General features: G+C 39.3%; 2 protein-coding genes across 2 annotated transcripts in view; both read left to right on the plus strand.

Annotated features, from left to right (window-relative positions):
* Positions 1-248: 248 nt before the first annotated feature.
* fgf5 (fibroblast growth factor 5) lies at positions 249-9,609 on the plus strand. Its single transcript, XM_064353234.1, has 3 exons — positions 249-546; positions 2,678-2,781; positions 7,606-9,609. Exons 1-3 carry the CDS (start codon positions 330-332, stop codon positions 7,957-7,959), a joined length of 675 nt encoding a protein of 224 aa, XP_064209304.1. The 5' UTR covers positions 249-329; the 3' UTR covers positions 7,960-9,609.
* A 5,311-nt stretch (positions 9,610-14,920) lies between these two features.
* The window catches only part of cfap299 (cilia and flagella associated protein 299), a 73,624-nt gene continuing 63,919 nt past the window's right edge, over positions 14,921-24,625 (plus strand). The window contains exons 1-2 of the mRNA XM_064296659.1: positions 14,921-15,133; positions 17,824-17,951. Coding sequence (XP_064152729.1) covers positions 15,023-15,133; positions 17,824-17,951 — 239 coding nt within the window. The 5' untranslated portion in view covers positions 14,921-15,022. The remainder of the gene's footprint in view (positions 15,134-17,823; positions 17,952-24,625) is intronic.

Genomic DNA, 24,625 nt, shown 5'->3' on the forward strand with positions numbered 1-24,625 from the left:
CGTGGTTTCTTGGAGTCTGAACTGGTGATGTGACCATTTACACCTTTCGTCTTATCTATACGGATCGATATTAAGCCGGTCTGCTCTTTTCAGAGGAAAATCTGAATGAAAGCGTCCTTCAGAACACAGGCATGCATCAAGCAGTGAGATCATTTGTGTTATAAATATCTCCGTGCCAGCAGAACTACTCCAGCGACTGCAGCCAGGGTTATGCCTGCCAGTGCCGTAACTGTATGTGTGTGCGCAGAGTTGCTCGTGCGTGGAGCACAGGATCAACAACAAAATGCTAGAACTACCCTAGCGCGGTCAGAGTGTCCCGTTTTGGAATAATGAGCGTAACTCTCTGTCTTTTCTTCTTCGTTCATTTGATTAACTTAGTCGACCTGACCAAATCTGAACGCGTCCCGTTTGAAGATCAACTTCTTGAAGAAGCAAGCAATTCAGGACGCAGGACCGGCAGACTTTACTGTAGGGTTGGCATTGGTTTTCATCTTCAGATTCACCCGGATGGCAGAGTGAACGGCAGTCACGCACCCGATCAGTTGAGTAAGTTATTCATTGATGATCTACAGTATACTTTGCAGGAAGTGGTGTAATAAATAGTCTGAGGATAATTTGCGCACAGTAGTTGCGTTTCACTGTGATGTTGTTTTATGTTTTAAAATAACAATAATTGCGGCCTGTGTCATGTGCACATATAAACACTCCATTACCCTTCATCCGCTAATGATGGCCAGGCTATTCTGTGTCACGGGTCATAATACGCATGTCCCCCTCCCCATTTTCTCTGTAGTCAAGCACAGATGAAAGTTATATTATTAAACAAAAGTCATTACTTAACGAAGATTAATATAAGGCGAGACAGACCCTTCCCGTTTTACATGATTAAATTTAAGACCGATATGATCCAGCGCAGTCTGCGGTGGTATTCGATTGAAAAAATAAAGTTTCTCGCATGTATGCCCGAAATGTGAATTGTTATTTTAATTCGCAATAATGTGTGAATCCATGCTACGTCTGGGTCAAATTTCTCGTTTGTTCAGTTTGGTTCTAACAGGTATGCAGGTAACAGGTGCAACTGCTAGGATCTCAATATTTTGGTTTGGGAATCAGCATGGGTTGTCTTGAGACCAGTGTAATTGAAAATGGTTGCCATTGGCAGTTCAATTAGGGACATTCCAGTATTTATATTTTGTGCTGTCAGCCTAATGGTAATTGGTTGATGTGATGTACGATTAGTTCAAGTCACACACTATTCTTTTTATATTTATTAGAGCACAGTAAAGCAAATTATAGTTGTGACAGTGCTTCATGGGTTTGTTTAAAAACTTGTTTTTATCACAGTTTCCCTCTTATAATTATACAGACAAAACTGTTGTGTTCTCGGTATGAAATAAAATATTGATGACCACCATGGTTGGCGAGGAAACACTACAACTAATATGTTGTTCATTTTTTCTGATTTTTTGATGTTGGTAAATCTGTGGTTGGCTGTAATCAGTTTGTATATATTTCATGATACTCTATGAAGATAGCTCTATGACAGGGGTCTGAGTTCACCACACTATTTTCTTCAACATGTATTGTGTGCAGAAGTTTTGAACAACTTTTGAACAATTAATGCTTGACCTATGACTCAGTCTACCAGAACCAAACTGCCAATACCTGTAAGAAGCATATTGATAACAGAGGATATTTTCGCCTATTGGGCCTAAAGGTATAAGAGATCAGGCTTTAGCTGTGTAACAAAGCACCACTTTGTTTGTTAGACTCATTGACCACACATTCTGCAGGGTTTGTTTAGCTTTTGTTAAAATCCGAACAGTGGTGGTACATTGGGAGAGCAGTCACATCACTTCCAGACCACAAACACTTAAGTTTTCCACCCTCACACAGTCCCAGACAACTGAATGAAAAAGGCAAAAGTGGACAGACAGCTTTTAGTAAATGACCATGCTTGACTGTCATCCTTGGTTTAGAATGTTTACGGATAAAAATACCATCAGGTTGGGTAGTTCTCTGCAAGTATGTAATACATAGTTTCTTTAAAAATTCAATATTCCTTAAATATATCTGTAAAAATTTGTATAAAAAATATAAATTACTGTAGATGTATGTAGAGGTACTGTATGCTCTAAATAATAGTGATTTAAACTACAATTGTTAGCTTTCACAGAACTTCCACAGGTGCCCTTTAAGATGACAGATTGGTGTTTTTTAGTTTTACATTTAAATTTTATTATTAATTACATTTTCTGCTTTATATTTGTTGGTGTGTTTGTTTACAATCAAACTGAAGGATGCATTGAGGTTCCCCCTTAGGGCCTTGACGTTTTTAAAGTTTTAAGATGTCTGTCTAAAAAATGCTTTATAAATTAATTTAACTAGAGGTACACAATACAAATGCTTCACATATTTTGGTTTTTGCCAGACGTTTGAAATAATTTTAACCTCTTTGAAATAATTAATAATCATTTTACTATTTTTTTCTTTTTTGCATTTGTTGTTTAAAATATCATATATAATTTACTTTATGGATAAGCTGCAAATTCAGGTAACTGGAAAATCATTTTACAGGGAATTAAGAAATACTCTTGTCTCCTATGTTCACCCAATGGCAGGTGACATTACTGAGATGACATGAATCACTACAGCATTAAACATTGTGTTTTTTCAGGTGTTCTGGAGCTCTTTGCAGTTTCCCAGGGGATTGTGGGAATTCGAGGAGTTTTTAGCAACAGATTTCTTGCCATGAACAAAAGAGGGAGGTTACATGCCATTGTGAGTATAAACACTATAAACCACTGCTGTCTCAAGAAAAAATAGCAATTACAACAATAAGCAAATTTTTTTATAATACTCTGTTGTCAGAAATAATTAAAACACAGAGAATCTCTATCCATAATTTGTGCTCTGTGCATTTTAATTATCAGACATGGTGCATCCTGAACATTGATAAATATTTTGCCACTTTGAAAGCCTTCGTTTCTACACCACACACACCACCAATCCACACAGGAAGGCCAGGTCATAGGAAGTCTCTGTTTGATAGAAGCAGCAGTCTATTAGCATGTGTTAATGGGAAACACAGATTATAAAGAGCCTGGGTTAGCTGATAATATGCAGAGGAGAAAAAAAATCAATATGTTAAGTAAACAAAGCACAGGCCGCTGCAGACTCAGAGCTTTGACAGTCGATATCACCTTCAGCATCACCATTGTGCACCATCTGACTCCACATTTCACAGAAAGGCTGAATGGAATGATTTGAGCGGTTAAGTTTGTATCTTAGCATTTTATGCTTGAATATTTCATTAATGTAGGAACTCTTTACACATGTCTCCTTAAAAGAGATTCCCTACCAGTTTCATTTCAAACTTTACTGTGTTCTTCATACCCCTGAACTTAGCACAATGTTTGTATAAGAAAACAAATTCAGAGGGAACAAACTATGGCCATGTTTGGAGAAATGGTAGAGTAAGAAGTGTAAAGATGAGAAAAGTGTTGAGAGAGAGAGAGCAAGAGAGAGAGAGAGAGAGAGAGAGAGCGAGAGAGAAAACAAAGTCTAAATCAGAGGATGAGCTGTTGAGACTGTGCAGACATAAGCAATAATTAGGGCAGCTGCACGGGATCTGTCAGCATTGAATTAGGTTTGATTTTCCTCAACACGGCTACAGTTGCACAGGCTTATTTAATGGTGCTGTCAGCGTCGGACTTAAACCCAGGGCCTCGCACTTCACAGACGGGCTCTGGCCTTACCAGAACTATCGAATGACACACTTGTCTCGTGTTGTTGCGCCGTCTGTCATACTTAATATTTAGATGTTTTCATAGCGACAATTTATTGCTAGAATAATGGACAAGGAGACAGATGAGCATTATGGTGTGTGAGCTACCCAGCAAGCCATTACAAGCACAATCTGTAAAAAGGTCAAAGGGTCGCCTGAATTTATCCAACAAACAATCCACGGAAGAAGAAGGGGAATCGGCAACCGTACAATGTAACAAAATCAATTCTCATTGGCCTTCCCAAATAAGGCCTTGGCTGAATCAATTTATTTAGGTTAGTTGGTTTTGATTAAGCAAATAAGAATCGTCTTAATGCAAGGGAAGCACAGAGGAAACCTGGTCTTGTGCTCCCTTTGAATACAATATGTTATGGAATATACTTTATAGTGCAGAAATGTTATCTTTTAAGTACAATTCTCATAAACTGATTGCATAACCTGCATAATAAGAAACCACTGTCATCTGGAGGATTATGGGTAACAACTGTTTGAAAGACAGACCTATCTCCTGTCAGGACTGAAGCAGGTGAAACAGCTGTGCAAGTATTATGATTCTGACAATAAAATGTCTTGTGTAAACATTGACAGGACATAGCCTCCTTTGCTCTGTTAAACCACACCCAGAATCACTGTGTGTCAAGCTGAAAACGCATACAATTAACAGTAAGAATAACAGTGAACCATGTTTTGGATGCTAAATAAATGATTAGCTACAGTATTATCACACTATTTCATTATTTATAATATGTACAGAGTACATGTAAACGTGTGTCATAGTTTTGATCATTATGATGTATGGGCAGACCTGAAAATTTCCTCGACTAATCCATGGAATGTTAAGATTATAATGTAAAAATAATACCCAGAGGGCAATTCAAATGTAATTTGAATTAGACAAACACTTAAGTTTGTATATATAGGCCTCTGGAGCTATCACAGCTTACATGGTGACTGGCATGTTTAGAAAATATTGTAATGGCATAATTTTCTGCTCTGCTCCGCTGTTTGAGAAAGCAGAACTGTTGTATTATTACAAAATACAATTTGGGGTTATATAAGGCAAAGATATTGAGCAAACCAGCAACCCCGAATGCATTTTATGGTTTCCCACCAAAATTATTTTTAGTAGTTTAGGAGAGGTCCTTTGAATATGGATCTCGAATATGGAACTTCTTTGTTGTTGTTATTTCTAACAGAACAACAGTTTACTATACTGCAATTATACGGTACTGATATTCGATACAGGCAATTTAGTGTACTGCATAACATTTATCTACAGTGATTTCTTTTAAATAGACAGGGTGTTCAAAATATAGAACAGTTTTTTTTTATTACTTTGAACCAGGTGAAAATTTGATTATTAATCTAATTGCTCTTGGAAAATAAAACAAATGAAAGCATTAAAGTAATAATTTGTGTGCTTCATACACTAGTCTCAGTGTTAGGGTCTGCTCTGCATACCTTGTGGACATGTGTGTGTGTGTGTGTGTGTGTGTGCACGCGCTTAAATTATTTCACAACAATTTAAGAAACTAGAGCCTTCTTGTTCCTAGGTTGTACAGTAAATCAAGAACTCAAGCGTAGACAAAAGTCAATCCCAGTCACACTGCCCTTGTGGCATAAATTGGGAAATTATTGCCAAAAAAAAGCATCTGCCTTTCTTTCCTGTGCCCTGGTTGGATAAAGTTATTTAACGGGCTAATGAGTTTCAGGCAGTACAAAGGGACGCCCTGCTCCTGTCAGTCTTGGCTGCTCTTTGATAGGAAAGTCATTTTGATGACTTTGAGCTCGGCCACAGATAAAAGTAAGTCTGGCAATTATTTTGTAACCCCTCAACAGTTCGCTCAGTCGGCTCATGACTATTATCTGCGCATTGCTTTTCATTAAGCCTGCAGATACGGTAACCCAATCAAACCACAAAGTGGCCTGCTTCTGCCAGCTGCTAATACAATTCTGTACAGTGTAAGCATGTAGTAATTATGGATTGTAGGGGTACATTGTTAAGGCTTTATATTACGGTTTTAACTCATTCTATTTTTCTCTCTGTGTATTACAAAGGAAACGTGCACCGTACATGGTAATCACATACCTTCAGATCATGATGATAAAAAGTGTGTGGGACGTGTGGAATGGAATATTTATTTTGGATTTAATATGCAATCTATAAAATGTTTCATTTGATTAGATCATGCCTGAAACATTTGTTCCCTATTATCTATTAATTCATATTTTATATATTAGGACAAGTTATCAGTACCATTGATTTAGTGATTTTGCTTATTATAATGCTGCAGTTGGTGGGCAAAAGCCAATTTAATTTGTCTAATTTTGATCTAATATCCATTCAAAACCAACCTCTTTTGTGAACAAGCTTTTTGAAAAATATCTCTGTGGGGATAACCAGTGGAAATACCTTTTTCATGTTTCACCTTACAGGCAAATGGGTAGTTTATGCTTTTAATCTTTTTATAATAACACTGGTTTCAGGTGGACTGAAGATAACATGTTAGCTACTGCAGTATTGGATTATCATTTACCATTGCACGCTCTTGGACACTTACTATGCAGTCAATCATATAGTATATATGGGACGTTATAGGCATGAAAGTTCATTTCCTAGTTGCAGGGGACCACATTTCTTTCTAAACATTTGGGAGTATAAGACAGTGAATTACAGGGATTTCTGACCCACAAGTTAGTTGGTTCCTCCAAAAAATTCAGATCACCAAGTGTCAAATGTACAGCGAGAAGAGCCCCATGGATAGGATAAAATCAGACAACGCATTATGGAGCCGAAAGGTGATCTTTAAAGGGCGTCTGCATTGGTATTAACAGCAAAAGGAGGGCTGGTGAAGTTCGTTATGTAGAATGTTCACATTGTGATTGATGGTGCATGGACGACCCACTAATCTCGGGAAGAAGGTCCTCGCCCAAACAGATGAGCACAGGCTCAGGGTATTGGATTGCAAGATAAAGCTTTGTGTATGGCTCCTCCGGGCGGTGTTATTTCCTGTCATCTTGAATTTGTGGTACTTAGTGAGTTTCATAATTAACTCAGCGCGATGGATACAAGTCTCACCGATTGTCTCACATGTTGAAATACTCTCGGTGACTCAGTCTTAATCATGGATTACACAAACCCGCACTCTCCGACCGAGAAATGCTTTAACCGCTCGCTAGGGAGCTATCTCGTTCCTGCACGGTTTTATTGGTCCCTACCATGCAACCACCAGATGAGTGAAGTCCCAAATGCTGAAACGTCTCACGTGATTGTGTTTTAACTTCCCCCCCCCTCGACATTGTCTGAAATATTTGTTTTCATTTGCCGGCAAATTGATGTCACCGCGGCAGAATGCGTCATCTCGCGATGCGTGTTTGATGAGAAACTTCCTGAAAAGGGATACTGATGATTGTTATTCCTCGGGCATAAAGGCACTTATCTAATTAGAGACCTGTGGGAGAAAAATAGCCGAGGCAACGTGGTAGTAAGCAAACAGATTCCCAGCTGGAAGCCAGCTGAACGCTGGGCCGGTGTTATTGCAAAGACCCAGTGCTGTTCACCTTATGTCACTTATTATGGTATCAAATGAAGTCAGAGGTTTTAAACTGAGTGCAACTGTTGGCGTCATACCCAAGCTTTGGATTCCAATTTGCTGCATGTCAAACTTGTCAGAGCCAACTACTGTACGGGTGCTCAGATCCTGCCATGCTTGTGTTATTGTTTCTGTGCCCGTTGCTCGAGAGTGCCCCCAGCCCATATGTGAGTCACCGCCCCAAAATTAGGGCTCCGCGCTGTTACTCCTCTGTTTGCTTTTTAGGAGAAGTTCACAGACGACTGCAAGTTCAGGGAGAGGTTTCAGGAGAACAGCTACAACACATACGCCTCGGTGACCCACAGGAACCACCGGACGGGGCGCGAGTGGTTCGTGGCCCTCAACAAGCGGGGCAAGGCCAAGATGGGCTCCAGCCCGCGCGTCAAGTCTCAGCACGTCTCCACTCACTTCCTGCCCCGGTTCGGCTCGCAGGACAGGGCCGAGAGGGGCTTCACTATCACGGAGAAGAGCAAGGAGAAGAAAAAGGACACCCCACCGCCACCGCCAAAAGTCAACATCAACGTCAGGCAGAAGAGCACCCAAACCGTCAAATACTGGCCCAAGTTTAGGTTTGGATAGGAGGACCACTGGAGGCCAGAGCAAGGAGAGAGTGGACTTGCAGGATCTGTTGTTACCCTTTTGAAGGGTCTTCTCTTTTAGCACAAAGTACAACATGTTCTTCCAGTATTTAAGCATTCCAATCAGCAATTAAACATGCTAAGAAAAGGGCTGCAAACATATCACATTGAAAGTGCTGTTAGTATAAAACAAAACTGAGGGACATTTTTCAGGTGACTGCACCAAGCATTTGAAAAAAAAAATCTCTGTAACAGGCCACTGGCTTTTTTCTGTGCTTGTCAGTGTTGACAAACACGTAACCGCTATGTTAATTTTTTAGATATTTATTGACTTATCCAGAGTTTAAATGAATTTTTTGAGTGAGTTTGAGTAACTTAGCTTCTGACAATGTTCCACCTTACCTCCAAAACATAAACTGATGCACTTTTCTTTTGCTTTTAACCTAAAGCCAAATTTATCCAAGCAAAATGCCTATTGTCCTTGCAATGCTGTTTTAACAAATATGAGAGGAAACCACCCTTTAATCTCATCAGCTGGCCTTATTTTCCATATCATGTGTCTGTTTGAGTTGCTGACAGACAATCCACATTGTTTTTTATGCTGTATTTTAAACAGTCCAGTAAGCAGTTTCCCTGTTATTAGTTTGCCACAATATTCGGGACTCATTCATCACTTTTTTATGGGGGAAAAGTCCAGCGATCATCAAAGGTATTGTGCATTTGAACTGGGGGGAAAAAAAAACACTTGCATTGATTTGTTTTTTCAAAATTAAGCACATTGATTGAATCCAGGCAAATATCTTGAAACACATGGAGTTGGAAAGATACCCGAGCATTTGTTTCTCAGAAATCCCATCCCTCCATCCGTGCCCACCCACAGCCCTCTGTATAAAGACCATTGGTGGGACTGGAATGCGGCAGAATTTGAAAAAAAAAAAAACCTCCAGGCACAGGTTTGCTGTCCCGGAACAGCTGGGGTTCAGGGAACAACCTGCCTGTCAAAACTATCATTTCAGCAGCCGGCTGTCGCAAAAATCCCCGCCACAACCCTGAGGTATGAGGTATGCCCCCTGGGGATGCTCCACGGGGATAAAGATGCCTCCGTATTCTACACCATTTTCTTTCTTTTTTTGGAGGGGTAACTGAAGCCATAGGTGTATCAGATGGCCCAACAGCTGGGCTGTGTCTTGCTATAACAAATGCTGCTGTTATTTAGGAGGTGCAAGCCCCGCCCCCTGGAACCTGGGTGGGAGGGCAAGATTTGTGTAGCATTTACAGGTGGAAAATAAAAGACCTGAAAACATGCTGTTGCTCCAAACAAGGTCTTATGTCTTATAAAGGGCAGCTTTTTAAGATGGAGTGAATTATCAGAATTCAGTATTGTTATTATTGTAAGAGACATTAATGAAAAGGAAATGAGAAATGTGTAAATCCAGCTATTGCAGTAAATAAGGCGCTAGGTACTGTTTATTTTTTTTCTTCACACCAAGGCAGACAATTCATGACTTTGCTTTCTCAATACTGTGTAGAGGACATGTCATCAGCTCATGGTATAAACCTCCCAAAGATATTTTTTATTGTTTATTTTATTCTGTTTTGTAAAACTGCAAAGCATTTGAATGTGACTGAATTTTAGAACAAATGATTATTTGCATAAATATGTATGATAGCGCTTAACGGTGAAGACAAAGACCTTAATAAAAACGGTTGTGGTTTTCATAAACATTTAATTTGGAAATAATTTGCCACCGTAAATGGAGTTGTCAGTACGAGTATGCTGTTATACAATCAGACGCGTGTGTGCATTAATTCCAGCTGCATTCTAAAATCAGAATTTGTGTGTTATGTTCACAACAACAACAACAACAACAGTAACAACAATGATATCAATAATATTAACAAAAACCAAACAGGTAAAAGCTTTCACATTAGAAATCCAATGGTAACATTGGAGAGAACTGCATAGGGCAGATCAATAGCATAACCACGATGGCCACTGACTTGATTTCCTTGCTTTCCAAAATCCCCACCAGGAACCCAGCCTAGGGGGAAAATTGGGGAACACCACCCCAAATAACACTAATTGATTAACGTAAAACAGGTGGTGCAGAGGAACCTGCTCCAAGAGTGAGGTCACGAGAGACCGTTCGTATCCGTAAAGCAGGACTCGGCACTTGGAACGCTCCTCCACTAGTCACCAGCGACCAGGAACCGGAATAACAATCAACTGTCCAGAGAGAATGGATCTGCATCCCTCCCAAAGCCTCTCATCACACCCACATCCCCTAGATTTTCATACGGAGGAAGGAAGCGCCCTGTCCATAGTGCAGAGGAAGGCCCTTTGACCCGGATCAAGGGAGGTCCCAACAGGGATTCTGATTGTTGCTGCTGGGACGGTCCCAGTGCTGCAATCTCAGTTTGGTCAGGTGTAATAAATACATACAAACACATGATTAGAACAGACCATTTAGCTTGTCTTGGCTTTTTATTTGTAAAGGCAAAAAACAGATGAAAGCGTTTAAAGACTTAAAACCCAGGACAAAGGCAAATTGCAGATGTGTACATTTTAATGCAACCCGCCTTTGGCTAGTTTCAGTATTTTTTTACACTGCTTGGGGTATTACGTGTGAAGCTTGTGAGAAGTCTAATAAGGGGAGTCCCATTTTTAAAAGCAAAAAAGCACTGCAGAAGATTGTTTTCCTTTTATACCCCTTAAATTTAGAACAATTTGCAAAAAACTTCAATTGGATTCCTTACTGCCTTTACAACACTTTCAAAACCTAATATTGAATCTTATTGATTCTGATTGTGACTGCTTTAGTGTTTTAATTTTTGTTTTAATGTATTATATCTACTTTATTCATTTTTATTTATTTATTATTTTTTTGTAATGTATGTGAATGAATGGCCTGTATTTAACAGAAGGTCACTTAATAGGAATGATTTATTTGCAACTCACCTGTATTTTTCACTAACCAAATTGCTTGTGTGTAGTATCTGCAGTTAATGAACACTCTTATATTCCTTGATGCTCATTCTTATGAAGTTATTTCTGTTTGAAATGAGTTTAATCCATTAGGCTCAAAAGGCATACTGTATGTAATGCCTCCTCTCTTTTTACACCAACCCAATCAGTGAACCTCATTGTCATCTTTTATAAGTGGTATGGATATTTAAAAAATAATCTTCCATTCAGAAAACATTTCCAATTATGTTTAACATGCCACCATTTACAAAGACAATATGGAGACTAAGCATGAGCATTTTTATGTCGCATTCCTCCTAATTAAGGAATTAATCGGAATGTTTAATTGTGTCTTTAGAGCTGAGGAAACACAGGGAATTGAAATTCCAAGTGGTGTTCTATATTTTACCAGACACAGACAATTACTGTTAATAAAGATTCAGCAAAGCATACTGAGAAGTGATTAATTGAACAAACAATTGGCCTTGCCCCCATAGCCCAATCTAATCCAGCTGGCCCAATGGCAGCATGTGATTGGTTCTTTATCACATTGTAATGAGCCTGCACTGGTTTTAAAGAAGTTATGGGGAAATAATGTAAGACAGAGCTCCCAGAACAGAGAAGAACAAGTTAACCATTTATCACAATGTTAGAGGGCGTGATGTGTAATAGAGTAAGGGGGTCATGTGGCTAAATAATGTGACAGCCCATATAGCATAGTCACCCTAAAAGACCAAATGTCTGTACTGTATATTTTGAAAGTACAGGTGATTGCATTTGTAATTAATTCTCCTGGCAACTACCACATGTTGTAGGGTGTCCTGTTGAGGTGATTGTGCTTCTTCTGGCACAATGAGTGCCTGACCTTCCCAGAAGAGTGAAGGTTGCTATAGCAGCAAAGGGTGGACCAACTACATATTATTGTCCATAATTTCGGATGAGATTTTGGATGCCACATACTTTCAGCAATATGGTGTATTTAATATAATCTCTGGGTATGTAAGCCTTTTTTCTAATACCTCAGTTTGCATTTGTTTAATATTTACATTTTTTTTTAAATGCCAGTGAACTGATCAGATTTTGTAAAGTCAAATATGACAGTTTACTATTACTAGGGCAATAGCATTGCAAAAAAACAGTTCACTTCTCTGCACTTCTCTTCCTTGGTATTCTGTGTACTATCTTTATGAAATCACACAGATGGTTAATTCAGAAGTAGTCTCTTAGCGAGAAAAAGGAAGCTCGGTCCTGAATTCTGCACAAGGACAAGGAAATTTGATTAATAATGTATGTCTGTGGTGAATAATAAAGCGTGTTTTAATGTCTTGATAGGACAATACACGATAAGCTCCAGAAGCGGCAAAGTTTGCGTGACTGAGTCAGCTGTCTTCCTCTTCTGTGGATCTGAATGTGAGAATGGCTTAGTTCCCACGTGCCTAGTGGATAATGTATTATGTTGCAAAAACAGAACACAGCTTACAGTTTTTCCATACGCAAGATGAATAAAAAATGCAGTTCAATCTAAGACTTGATAAGTATTGTACAAGATTAAAGATTACAATTTTTGTCCTAAAACAAAAAGGAAATGAGATTAACACATTACTTTGGTTGCATGATATTTTCCATTTTCAAAATGACTTTATTGTGCTATTGTAATGTATTATAAACATTTTTTACATTAGAATTAATATGCTCAGTTAAAGACATTCTAATTACATATTTGTGATCTTACACCACAAAGGGGTTAAGGACAGTGGCTACTGCTGAATTGTGTAATTATTGTAAAAAGAGCTACTGTCATCATTTTATGGGACATGCTTCCTTGACGAATGGCTTTGAGTTCAAGGGGGACACTTTTTTGAGGTTGCCATCACAGTCATGCAGCGATGTGAAACCCCACATTGTTTATGTTACTCTGAGCAGACTATGCACTGCCATTGTACCCTTGAGCAAGTTACTTAACCTGCATTGCTTCCGTATATATCCAGCTGTATAAATGGATGCAATGTAAATGCTATGTAAAAGTTGTGTAAGGCACCCTGGATAAGAGCATCTGCTAAATGCCTGTAATGTAATGTAATGCAACTATATGCAAAATTTTCCCAATTGCTTTTGTCGTAGTCTTTTAAAGACAACAAATTTACCAGACTGGATAGTTTCTTTTTGGCTGGCTTTCAGAAATGAAAAGGGTCATTTCAGTGGCTTGGTCGCTGACCTACAGCTATGCGTTTTGGCTGACTGCTTGTGTCCTTTTAAAAACAAGCTGATTTGTGCAGTGAAATATATTGATATTTGGGAAAGAAAACATATTTAATTCTAAAATGGTGTTTTTATAATCTTTGCTATTGTTTGAGCTGTTGAGCCAAAGTACACATGAAATGTGTTTAATCTCAGTTTAATTTGTTCACTGATAGGACACTTCAACATCAAAAGACTTTATATGAGCCATGTGATTAATAGAATTACATTTTTGTCCAGCTTATGAATTCAGTATCCCAAAATAAAATATTCTACACCCAGGGGAAATTTCTTAAAACTCATAAACTACACACAAGTCCATTAATATCCCTTTGTGCAATAAAACAACCCTCGATACCATTTTTGTAACATTTACCATGCTCCATATGTCTATACATTGTACGGTCAATTTCTATCACACTCAACACACAATCGTTATTCCTTTTGAATAGTCAGTCTGATATATTCAGATGCTTTATATTTTGGAGGTGACTCAATTCAAGTAGATTACAGAATATATTTTGGTGATGCGTAAAGTGAAAATATTGTGTGTCATATAAATGCAGCAGCACAGCAAGAAATATTCATATAGTTGAACATGCATAGAACTATGTTGGCCAGAACTACATCGGAGGGCAGTCACCTTTGGGTGTGATGGTTCAACCAAGATAAATGGGTAAGCTAGGGTACCGTTTAGGTCAGTGTTGCCCACCAAAGCTCACCCGTCCCTATGCGGTCATATTACTTTATTTCCCTCTTACTGTATCTGGCTTTGTGTAATAGTTTATGGAATGGACCAGGTGCTGGTGGTCAATACCATATAGCACACAGCCTGTAGCAAGTGTCATAGCGTAATACATCGTTACATTCCTCTGCTTGAAACTGTAAAAATTGAGAAAGCACATTCAAGTCAAAACAAGTGAGAATAATTATTTTCTGCTTTTTAAATACAGTTTTTTTCTTTTTTGTTACAGTTCATTATTTTGGAAGTAGACACCTCATTACTTAAAATGACCGTTTCAAAAACTGCTACTCCCATGAGAAGACCCAATCGATAATGGATGACTTATTTCTGACAATTAAGACACTGTATATTAGATGACAATGCATTTACATCATAAAGGAGATTGGGAAAAAAAGTATGACTGATACACAAAAAAAGTTGAGATGATCATGTGAAGGCAGAACGTGTTACACAGCGCCATCTGTCAGATTTCACATTTATTGTCTGAAATGAAGAAAATGCATTAGTTAAGTTTTGTGCCATATTTTTTTACTGCACAATCATATATAATACATTAGTAGAAATCAAGATGATGGCTGTTCATCATTTATATTTTAAGTTATGCACATCCATGGTTATGACTATAGTTCTAGTAAAAGTGTGCTCGATCAGCTTACAATTTGCCATTTTCCCTTGATTTATTAATCTAAAGTTTGAAATGATTCATTTACTCCAAAATGTGTGGACCTGTCAATCATCTGAAGTATCATGGAGTGCACTACACATGCTATGTAGAGTGGCTTTGCCATCAGGGCAATTATAATGTTGTCATCCAGAAATCTAAACTGAGAGATACTCAGAACAATGAAGCCTGATAATGTTTGATACAACCACTAGGGGGCAACCCCCATCATGGAATGCTAAATTGGAAAATTATGACAATATTCTGTGCGACTATGCAAACCTGGCATTTGAGTACCCAAGGCCAACATTTTCTGTAATGAAAAAACTGTATTGGATACATTTTAAAGTGCGTTAGATCACTCGTGTCTTTACATCTTAAGAGTTGAAGTAGGGCTCTCCTATTCAAAGTTTGGTTGCTATGGAAACCGGTTTAGAGGGCTCGTACACAACAACATGGAGGAAGACAAATCAGCCGCAGTTCTGGATAGCAGTGTCTCCAAATTTCAGAGTTATGAGGATTACCTTAGTTCCAAGCTCACCCCCTTGGATTTACATTATCTGGAGGTAATCTTTCAAGTCATGTCACTGTTATTTAATTTTAGCAGAGCAAAGGTTAGCTGGACTAACTAGCTCGCTGTGCTCTGTATGAGACTCTAGCGAATTTACATTCTATTGAAGATGTAGCTATAGTCTAACGTTATCCAGTAGGTCATCTAATTAAAAAAACACCACTTCTAATAGCAGGTTTTCGTTAAATTAGATGCTTAACAGTTAGGGATCATGATTTGCTGTCAAGTCATGTATCATAGCTCCATAAAGTAGGCTATAGGCTATTTACTAACGGTAGTTACGCACGTGCGCTGTGAATTGTTACATTTTCCTGCAGATTTAATGCTTGTGCTTTAGTTAATCACAATATGCTATACTATTGCAGCAAGCGCTTATAAGACCACACCTCTCATTGTACTGTATTTCTGTAGGTGAAAACTTCTTGTGTATTTCCGCTGCACAATATAAAAAAATTCTGCACTGGTTATTTATTGCCCTGCAGACTTGAGTTCATCGTTGGAGTTATATGCACATTATACTTCCGTGCCAAAAGGATACGAATGTTCGCTTGTGTTTTGTTTTCTTATATCCTCCTAAGACCTGGAAATTCATTTTAGTCTCTTGTAGGGACATATACAAACAAAATAAATAATATTAAAACAGCATGTTTTTGTCATCCAAGACTTGTGCATTATGTAATAAATAAAGCACTTAGGGTGATATTAGAAGTAACACAGATTAATGTTGCTCGCTGACGAAGTCAGATTCTAAGGGAAATTGTTCTCTGGAATCTTGCCAGAACACCCGCACAGTGAGCATCTCAGCGCTTTTGTACAAGAAGACGTCTTTCACTGGACACTGCTAAAAACTCTTGCTTTTCACTGAATCCAGATTCGACAAGATAATCTCTCATTGTCTATAAAGGCACCCACAATTCATGTTGTTAACAGCGGCCACTGATTAGTACTTGATTAGCATATCTCTATTACCTGACATATGCTTATGTTTATGTTATCTTGTTTATTGTGCTATCTTTCTGGTATTGCTGTCTGACTCCTTTCTTTTATGGGCCCCGGTAGGAACGCCAATAATATGTTTCCCTCATCACTGCTTGCTTACATGGGATTTATTAATGTGATGAAGTCTATAAACAATGCAATCTGTAGGTCAGCGGAGTTATCCAAAATAATGCACTCAATATGTGTCTTGTTAACAGTGTGTATCCTCAAGGGAGTTCCACGAGCACATTTTACGGGTCAGCTTTCATTATAGAGGCCTGCAGAGAATGCTCATATTGGATTACAAGAATTAACGTGTCTCAGCCGTACGGTTTTCTTCCGGAATGAATTTGGAATGCTTATGTATTCCTCCTCCCCCACCCCCCAACCTTGCATATTTTTTTGATTAACAACATATAGCCTAAGCTATAAAAGGAAATAAATGGCAGTTGCGGCCAGCTCAAAGAGTTTATGTTGAACAGTAGACAGCTGTAGTCAATCGACTGTTTAGGAATCAATTCATAACCGGCAGTTGGTGAAGAAGGCTGGCTGCAGTCCCCGTCGCTACCACTAGATGGAAATGTTGCTCAATGTTTTTCTTATGAGCACGCTGACTTCAAAGACGTAGCCCGAATCTGTTTAAAACACCTGCTAACAAAAGCCTGTGTATTATGAGCACAAAAAGTCAAATAAGGTCAGCTAGCTAGATCATATCTTGTATGTTGTTTATATTCAATATTGACTGGATGACCAGATTGTAGTGCCCATGTTTGGCAATATGATTTGTTGGCAGTAACTGACCAATCATTTTACTTCTGACTGTTTGGATAGTTAAAAACAAAGGACTGAGTTAGTGAGTTCCCATATAGATAATAAAGTTGCATACCAGTAGACTCTTTAGGTTGACAATTAGGCTGTTTGTTGCAAGGCAGTTCATTCCACGAAATCTCAGCCAGTGAGACGGAGCAGCTGAACGATTTTTTAATTGTCGAGAGATGAAATAGACTTCTGAGTTTAGTCACCAATGAGAATGGGAAATCATGACCATTGATGTTAAAGCTATTTTTAAGAAAATAACTTAACCCGTAGTCATCTTTCCGAGGCCACATTAAAGCCGTTTGGCTTCGTGTCAGACTTGCCCCCGCTTATCCGGAGTGCCCGGCTGTGAGGACATGCGGTAGAAACCTCGACCAGGCCACCGTGATGCCGGCTTAGCCGTATTTAGAGTACCCTGCCGTGTCCACGGTTCCCCATATAGGCTACATAACCAAACCGGGCTGTTGTTTTGTCCCAACCCCTACGCACACAGAGCACACGCACACATGTCTGTCTAACGCACGGCGATTTCATCGCAGATGAATATAGCATTCTCCCTCTGTTTAATTAGCTTAGTTTTCCGGCCTTACGCCCTTATTGCGTGTGAGGTGCTTGAAGTGGTGGTGGGTGGGTTTTGAGGGGGTGAGGGGGTGGGTTGCGTGTGTCTGTGTGTTTGGGGATGGTGGGGGGTGGTGTGAGTCGGTTTTGAGGGGGGGTGAAGGGGTGGGTTGCATGTTCGTGGATGGGGAGGTTTGAGGCGGGTGAGGGGGTGGGTTGCATGTGTGTGTGTGTGTCGGGGGGGGGGGGGTGAGTTTGTTCTGTAACACACTCCACCTCGGGCCCCAGCGCCCCACGCCCAGGCTCACCGGATCGTTTTCACTGCCCCTTCAGGACGAGGAGATGGCCCGCCAGCTGCTGGAGCTGGGCTCCATAGGCGGCGGCGAGGTCCTCAAAAAGAAGGAATTTGAGAAAAGGAAAGCAGCTGCAGAGGCCCGCAGGCACTCCAAAGCCCAGCAGAAGTAAGTGCGCAGGGAGTCGCCGCCGTCGCTAGCACGGGGTGCGTGCGCTGCGCGTACGCATGCGACCATGCACACGCATGTTTGTTTGTGCTCCGCTTCCCTTGTGTGGTCTGAGGGAAAAAAACTCAACGCTTGAATTGTAGCTCACATCTGAAATAATGGACCAGCAATGACAGGGTAGATGGGAAAACAGGTTAGCTCTCTTGCACTGAATGTAAGAACATGTACCAGACGCATGCAGTTCCTCCGTCTTAATGAAATATATATGTACGTCAGATCTCTGGAAAAGCAATAGGCTAGGCTGAGCCGTGTCCTGGACAAGCAGTATATCACTGCACAAACCCGGGTATCAAACATTCTACTGTAGTTAGACCCGTTGAGCTCTGCTGTAGAATTTCCATCGAGATGAATGAGAGTCCCACTGCAGCTATAGAAGGGCCTCTGTCCTAGCAGAGGCCTAAGCTAATGCACATTTTGGATTAACCGCACAAGAGAGAGTGAACACAACTAGTCTGCTTCCCTGGATACCGTAAAAATATAACCTTGCAACACTGCAATTGCAAACAGGCTATCTGATAAAGAAAATGAACATATGAACGCCCCTGATACATTATTGTGAATTCAGACAAGAAAGGTAAAATAGAGATACGCGGGTGCGCACTGTTTGATCACAGGGCGATATGGACTCTCTGCTTGCCTACATGCAAGCCCTTCCCAAAAGTAATACAGAAGATTAAGAAAGGCAACCGTTACCAACTTTCTATAAAAAAACTATGTTTCCAGTAAGAGATTACGGTGGGTAAATTCCAAAGAATAAAATAAATAAATTCACGCAAGCACCTCGAACGTTATCTTGATCTCTGGACTGTTTAAGTATTTGGTTGGTATGTGTACTTAAAATGTACCTATTGTGTGTGTTGTTACTTTCTAGTAATTACTGGTCTATAAAAAGACCAAATGTACTTTGGTCACTGCCAAATGACCAAAGTACATAGCATATATCTGAACTATAACTGTAATATCAATAACTATACCTGTAAGCAGAAACTGCGTCCCTTACCACTCACCAAATGTAAATGCTTAATTTGCATATATAATGTTGGTTTCTATCTAGAGAGAGCTAGCTGGCTACCTATCACTGTTGTCAATGGCAGCTAAAGGCATAATTTCCTGGCTAGCTTGCTACCTATGATATCAGATATTTCCTGTTCCATGCATGCATGCAATCCACCAGTTCAGGTATGTGTTCACTGTGGTGTGTTTCAAAAGATACACATTTAAGGAGAGGTGTTTGGTTTGTGTTGAATAGCCTAATGAAAGGCAATGAATGGTACAGCTCAATATATTTTCGTTCCCTGTTTCTCAGTCCTGTTTATCAGTGTTTTTGTATCTCGCATGTGTACTCACTGTCTGGTGACAGATTCCATCCATAGAAACTATGCACACTATTATGAGGTGTAATAAAGTTGTGGGAAATCATTCAAAGATAATGTACAATGTGCGTGATTTCATACAGGCTGATCCCTCCTGTCACAGCATGCAATGGTATCGTTACTCACACTCATTACTATGCACAGTGAGCAGGTCACAGGTGAGCAAACACACCAGCTTGCTCTTCAAACACAGTTATGAAACAGTCACCTTCTTTAGTTTTTCAAGACGCTGACTTACCTGACCTTTTTAAGTGTTTTTATTCGCACACCTTTGAGTGTAATTTTTTTAGTCACACTACACACTTCCAAAGTCCTTGGATTTATTTCCCCACAAAATATCATTAATATTGTAATATGTATTATTTTAATGGTAAATGTACTCAGAAAGCGCCTAGAATTTCAAAAGAAAACACAAGAAGTAACATACTGTATTATATTATGTGCGCTGCTAATGCTAGTACAAGGTCTTTTGGGTCCTATTTGAGTTAATATAGTCTACTAAGAAAATCGCATTCATCTTCCATTTTTAAACGCCTGTGTGAAGATTTGCCAAAAAGAGGCCAGTACTGAAGATAAGGGGGGTAAAACAACATGGATGATGGTCTTAAGCATTTGTCATCTTTATTTATGTGAGCCTTATGATGAACCCTACAGTCAGTAGCTAGTTGAGTAATATTCTTAGTCCCCAAAGCCAAATTTCAATTGATCGAGGGCTATATGTGTGGTAAATTTTGGAGTGTTCTGTTTTAAATGCAATAACGTGTCACTGAGACAGCCTTCCCAATAGTTTTCAGTTTTAAGTTTGCAAAATGTGTATTTCCCTTTGTGTGGGACACATCTGTCAGAGAAAAATACAATTTTGGAGTCAGGTTGAACACAGATTCAACAATATTAATTAGAGGCCATTCTCCCTTTTCATCTAAGATGGCAGTACTGTAGTACTTTGTATGGAAAACTCTCATTAATAAAAGGGACTCAGACACTGCTGGGAAATGCATCAGTTTGTGCTGTTTTTGTGCATCTGTTGACCCACTCAGAAATCAAGTGTGTTTTTTGAATTTGCACAAAGTAATTATAATATGGAAATGGGCAATGCATAAAACTCAAGCCCACAAAGACAACAGACAAGAAATCAAGCTATGGATTGCTAATTCAGTTTGAGCCTTTTAGATGGTCTTAAAGTAAAGAAGAATACTTTATGAAATGCTGCTATTCTGTTTTCATTTTTCTGGTAATCCCACTTTCTAATTCTACCTCAGGGGATTATGTGGTTATTATCATGCATATTTACATCTATGCTTTTCCGTTAAGTGTGTCATGTTATATTGCGTTTCCTGACCACAGACATGATATGTGTGAAGGATGGCCTTTTCTTTATTTCAGCAGATTTTCCACATTCTTCTGTTCATTGACTGCACAAATGCTCCATTTCGCTGTTTTTCAACACCTTACCAGGTTGTGCTGCATACATGAGGTGATCCTGTGATCATGTTAGATATCACACATTATAAATTAAAAGTAAATCACAAATATAGTTATGAAGGACATCTCCATTTATTGAGTATAGTTTAAGCTGGCTAATGCAAATTTTTAGTAAACTCTTTGGGATAAGACACATGTGGCAGTTAACTGAAATGATCTGTATATCCTGTTAGGGCTTTTGGAAATAATGATTTCCCAGGAAAGCACCGCAGTTTTATAGTGTCATCATTCAGGTCATATGAACTGTCATTGTCCACTGCTTTAGATAGCCTAGATCATTTTGCAGAAGTTTCATAATATACTGTAGGCCCAATGTTGACGAAGATTGTTCTGAATAGTCACAAGGAAGAACAGGCAACAGTAGCATTTCTATGAAAATGTGTATTGAATATGCAAGCTTTTTGGACAGACGTGATTCACAGAAATTCATTTTTATGGTAGGTAAATAGTTAAGTTGAATGCTGTAAGCCAATACTATAAAGATGTCCTAGCCTAGGCTATATGTTTTGACTGTATCCTGTGACTTTATATCATGGAAAATAATATGTGTTCAATAACACTGTCCATTTTTAAGTGCAAGTTACACTCTTTTTCTATAGCATTTAGGGACAGTAAATAGACAGTGGTCAAAGAAATGTTCATATAAATTCTTAAATTATCCATACCAATAAATCTGTAGGGGTTCTTTGTTTCATGGAGGCTTGTAAAGAGGCCAGTGTATATTTACTGTGGTGCGCATGGGTTGTACGTGTCCACGGGCCGGGCTTTGCACCTGGAACCGTTCTGCAGGGCTGTGTTTTTCTGGGAACCGCTTCGCACTTTTGTTGTCTCGCTGTGGTTCTTCGTTTCCAGCCGCTCTGGGATTTTCAAGCTTCTTTTTTTTTTAAAGGTCTTGGAAAAGCCTCCCGCTTTCTGGGACCTCTCAAACCGGCAGGTGCACAAGAGCTGTTCTCAATTACGGCTGACCTCGCCGGTAGTGTGCACCCTGATCAGCACGTGCCGCCGTCCTCCACCTGTGGAGATACAATACCAAGGGATGGGAGGTGGGGAGTGGGGGGTTCTGATCAGACTTTGCCCTGCAGTCACACAGCCATCTAGGCCTGCTCACTGCCTACCCATCACTAAAAGAGGAAGGGTAGATCTCGTTCGTTGGGTGAATATAAAGGAGGGGAAATCCTGAAACTAAATTCATATTTTATTTAAAGGAGTATTATTTGAAATGTGAAACTCAGTCTTAAACACATCTGCAGTATTACAGTGTTTGTTTAACTTTATTTTCATTTATATATAATGCTTGGAACAAAGACATGTTTTTTTTCTTCATTTGGCGTAGTGCTCCACAATTTTAGCTTTGTAATCAAACAATTTACGTGTGGTTAAAGTGCAGATTATCAGCTTTTGTTAAAGGGTGTTTTTGGCTTTAATACATTTTGGCTTTAATATGTAGAAATTACTGCATTTTTTATACGTTGTCCCCTATTTCAGGGCACCATTATGTTTGGGACAAATGGCTTCACGGGTGTTTCTGATGTCAAGTGTGTTCAGTTGCTTTCTTAATGCAGGTATAAGACAGTTCTCAGTTTAGTCTTGATTCGAGGCCTTAGATTGGCTTTGGGATCTGTTACTGGTGTTTGTCAACATACGGACCAGAGTTGTGCCAATGAAAGTCACAGAAGGAATTATGAGGCTGAGAAATAAGAAGAAAAAAAAGTCATAGGTCAGACTTTACACTTACCAAAATCAACTGTTTGGAACATCATTAAGAAGAAAGACGGCACTGGTGAGCTCAGTGAACACAAAGGGCCTGGTAGGCCAGGGAAGACATCTACAGTTGATGTGTTAACAGCTTATACTGCACAGTGTATTGTAATTATTTATTTTGCAGTGTGGGCAGTAAGGACTGTAGATGTGTAGTCCTGTTGTATCTGTTACATACTACTGTACTGTCATAAAATGGGTTCAATGAATTCTTCGCTCCCTGCTGCCTGTTATCGGTCCTGCCAAGTAGAATTATGCAGTAAACGTAATTCAAACACAGCGGGTAAGATAGGGTGGCAAGATACAGCTCTGGTTGTAACTGATATCGGTAGCGCGGCCATAGCTGTAACTTCTCTGATCCCGGGGGCTGTTTTTGGCACGTTTCCGCCATTCCACCCTGGCACTAACCTAAGACAATGAGGTTCGTGCCGTCTCAGTTACACCAGTGTCTAGGCCAATTGCCTCTCTGCACTCTGTGATTTCGGAGGGAAAGTCTGTGGACTTTTCACTGCCAGACCTGTAGAGACACACATCCTGTCCACTCCCAGCCAGCTACCGCATCCAGTCCCCGCAGCTGGGGGATAATTCTATACCAGTGCTGGATGCTGGAGGACTCGGTCATTGTGTGGTACAGTCTGGATTTGAACCCGAATATCAAGGTCTTTGGACTCGCCCTACATTTCGGAGTCAGAGGCTTTCTCACTCGACACGCCCTGCTCCCCTTTAATCTTGGTCCTGGCAGCTGGGAGATCTTTAGCTTTTCATTTATTTGCATGAAAAACGCATGCGTACATGTCTGTTCAACGTCCGATGCTGATTTAAACCACATAACTGCCTTAAGCCTCAGAATTTATTCCTTAAATCTATACATTTTTATAATCTATTTAATTTTTATCATTTCAATTTGTCCTGCTTTCACCACAACCATAACATTACAGCATTCCGCCATTTTCATTCTCTTTACCATTTATTTTTGTGTCGTTTCTGAAGGGAAACAGTCGTCTGACGAATCTCGGGGAATACGCTAAATAGTTTCATACTAGTACGCAAATACGACAAAACAGTAAGGGAAGCTGCATGCTGTCCACAGTCACATGTGCGATTTGTGAACATTTAATCGGGTTTTCATTTGAGTGTCAGGCCGAGGAAAATAAAGACATAAAATTGATCTTTTTGATGTGGCGGTGGGCTGAGAAGACACAGTGACACAGAGAACTGCCCGCACGGATCCTTTTTGATCAAGAACAGCGCTCATGACTTATCCCTAACACATTGATCAGATATTAAGCCCACCAATTAAAATGGTTAACCACACAGAGGAACTCAGCTAAAAATAAATTGCAACTCTTTTTTCCTTTTGCCTTTGTTCTGACCTCACCCAATAATTCTTCAGACTTCACAGTCTTGCAGTCTCTTTTTATCTGAGTAAGTTTTACGGCGTTGCATGTTCTTGAGAAAATAAGTCAAATTTACAAAATGATACATTGGCACATTCTACGATGCCTGCATTCTCTGTTGTATATTTTATAGATGCCTATTTTGTACTTTGTTACAAACGTTGATTGTTAACAGCAGGAGTCAGATCAGTTTAACAGCTACTTGAATGCATTATATTTCTCCTATGGAAATCAGTTCTACTGAAATCAGCTGAGTAAACATGTGACTTTAAAACTTGCAGTTCCAATGTCAGGTTCCTTCTAAGTTTTGTTTGTAATGAAAAGAGTATGGATAGTGCTAAAATAAAACCTTCCTATTCAATTTCCTTGATAGAGATTTCCACAGGATTTATAACAGCCGGACTAAATATTCTTATTTTAATATAGCCTACATTTTTTTTGTATGTGGCGGATGTGAATTTTGTATGCTTTTTAAAAAAAGTCTAAATTAACATTTGCACTACTTAAGTTAAATACATATATTATTAGAAGAAACTATCTGGCAGAAAAAAGGATATTTATTCCACATGCCGTTAAACGAATTAGCCTATTCTTTAAAAACTAC

This window comes from Anguilla rostrata, chromosome 10 (genome assembly GCF_018555375.3).
Source record: "Anguilla rostrata isolate EN2019 chromosome 10, ASM1855537v3, whole genome shotgun sequence".
NCBI lineage: Eukaryota > Metazoa > Chordata > Actinopteri > Anguilliformes > Anguillidae > Anguilla > Anguilla rostrata.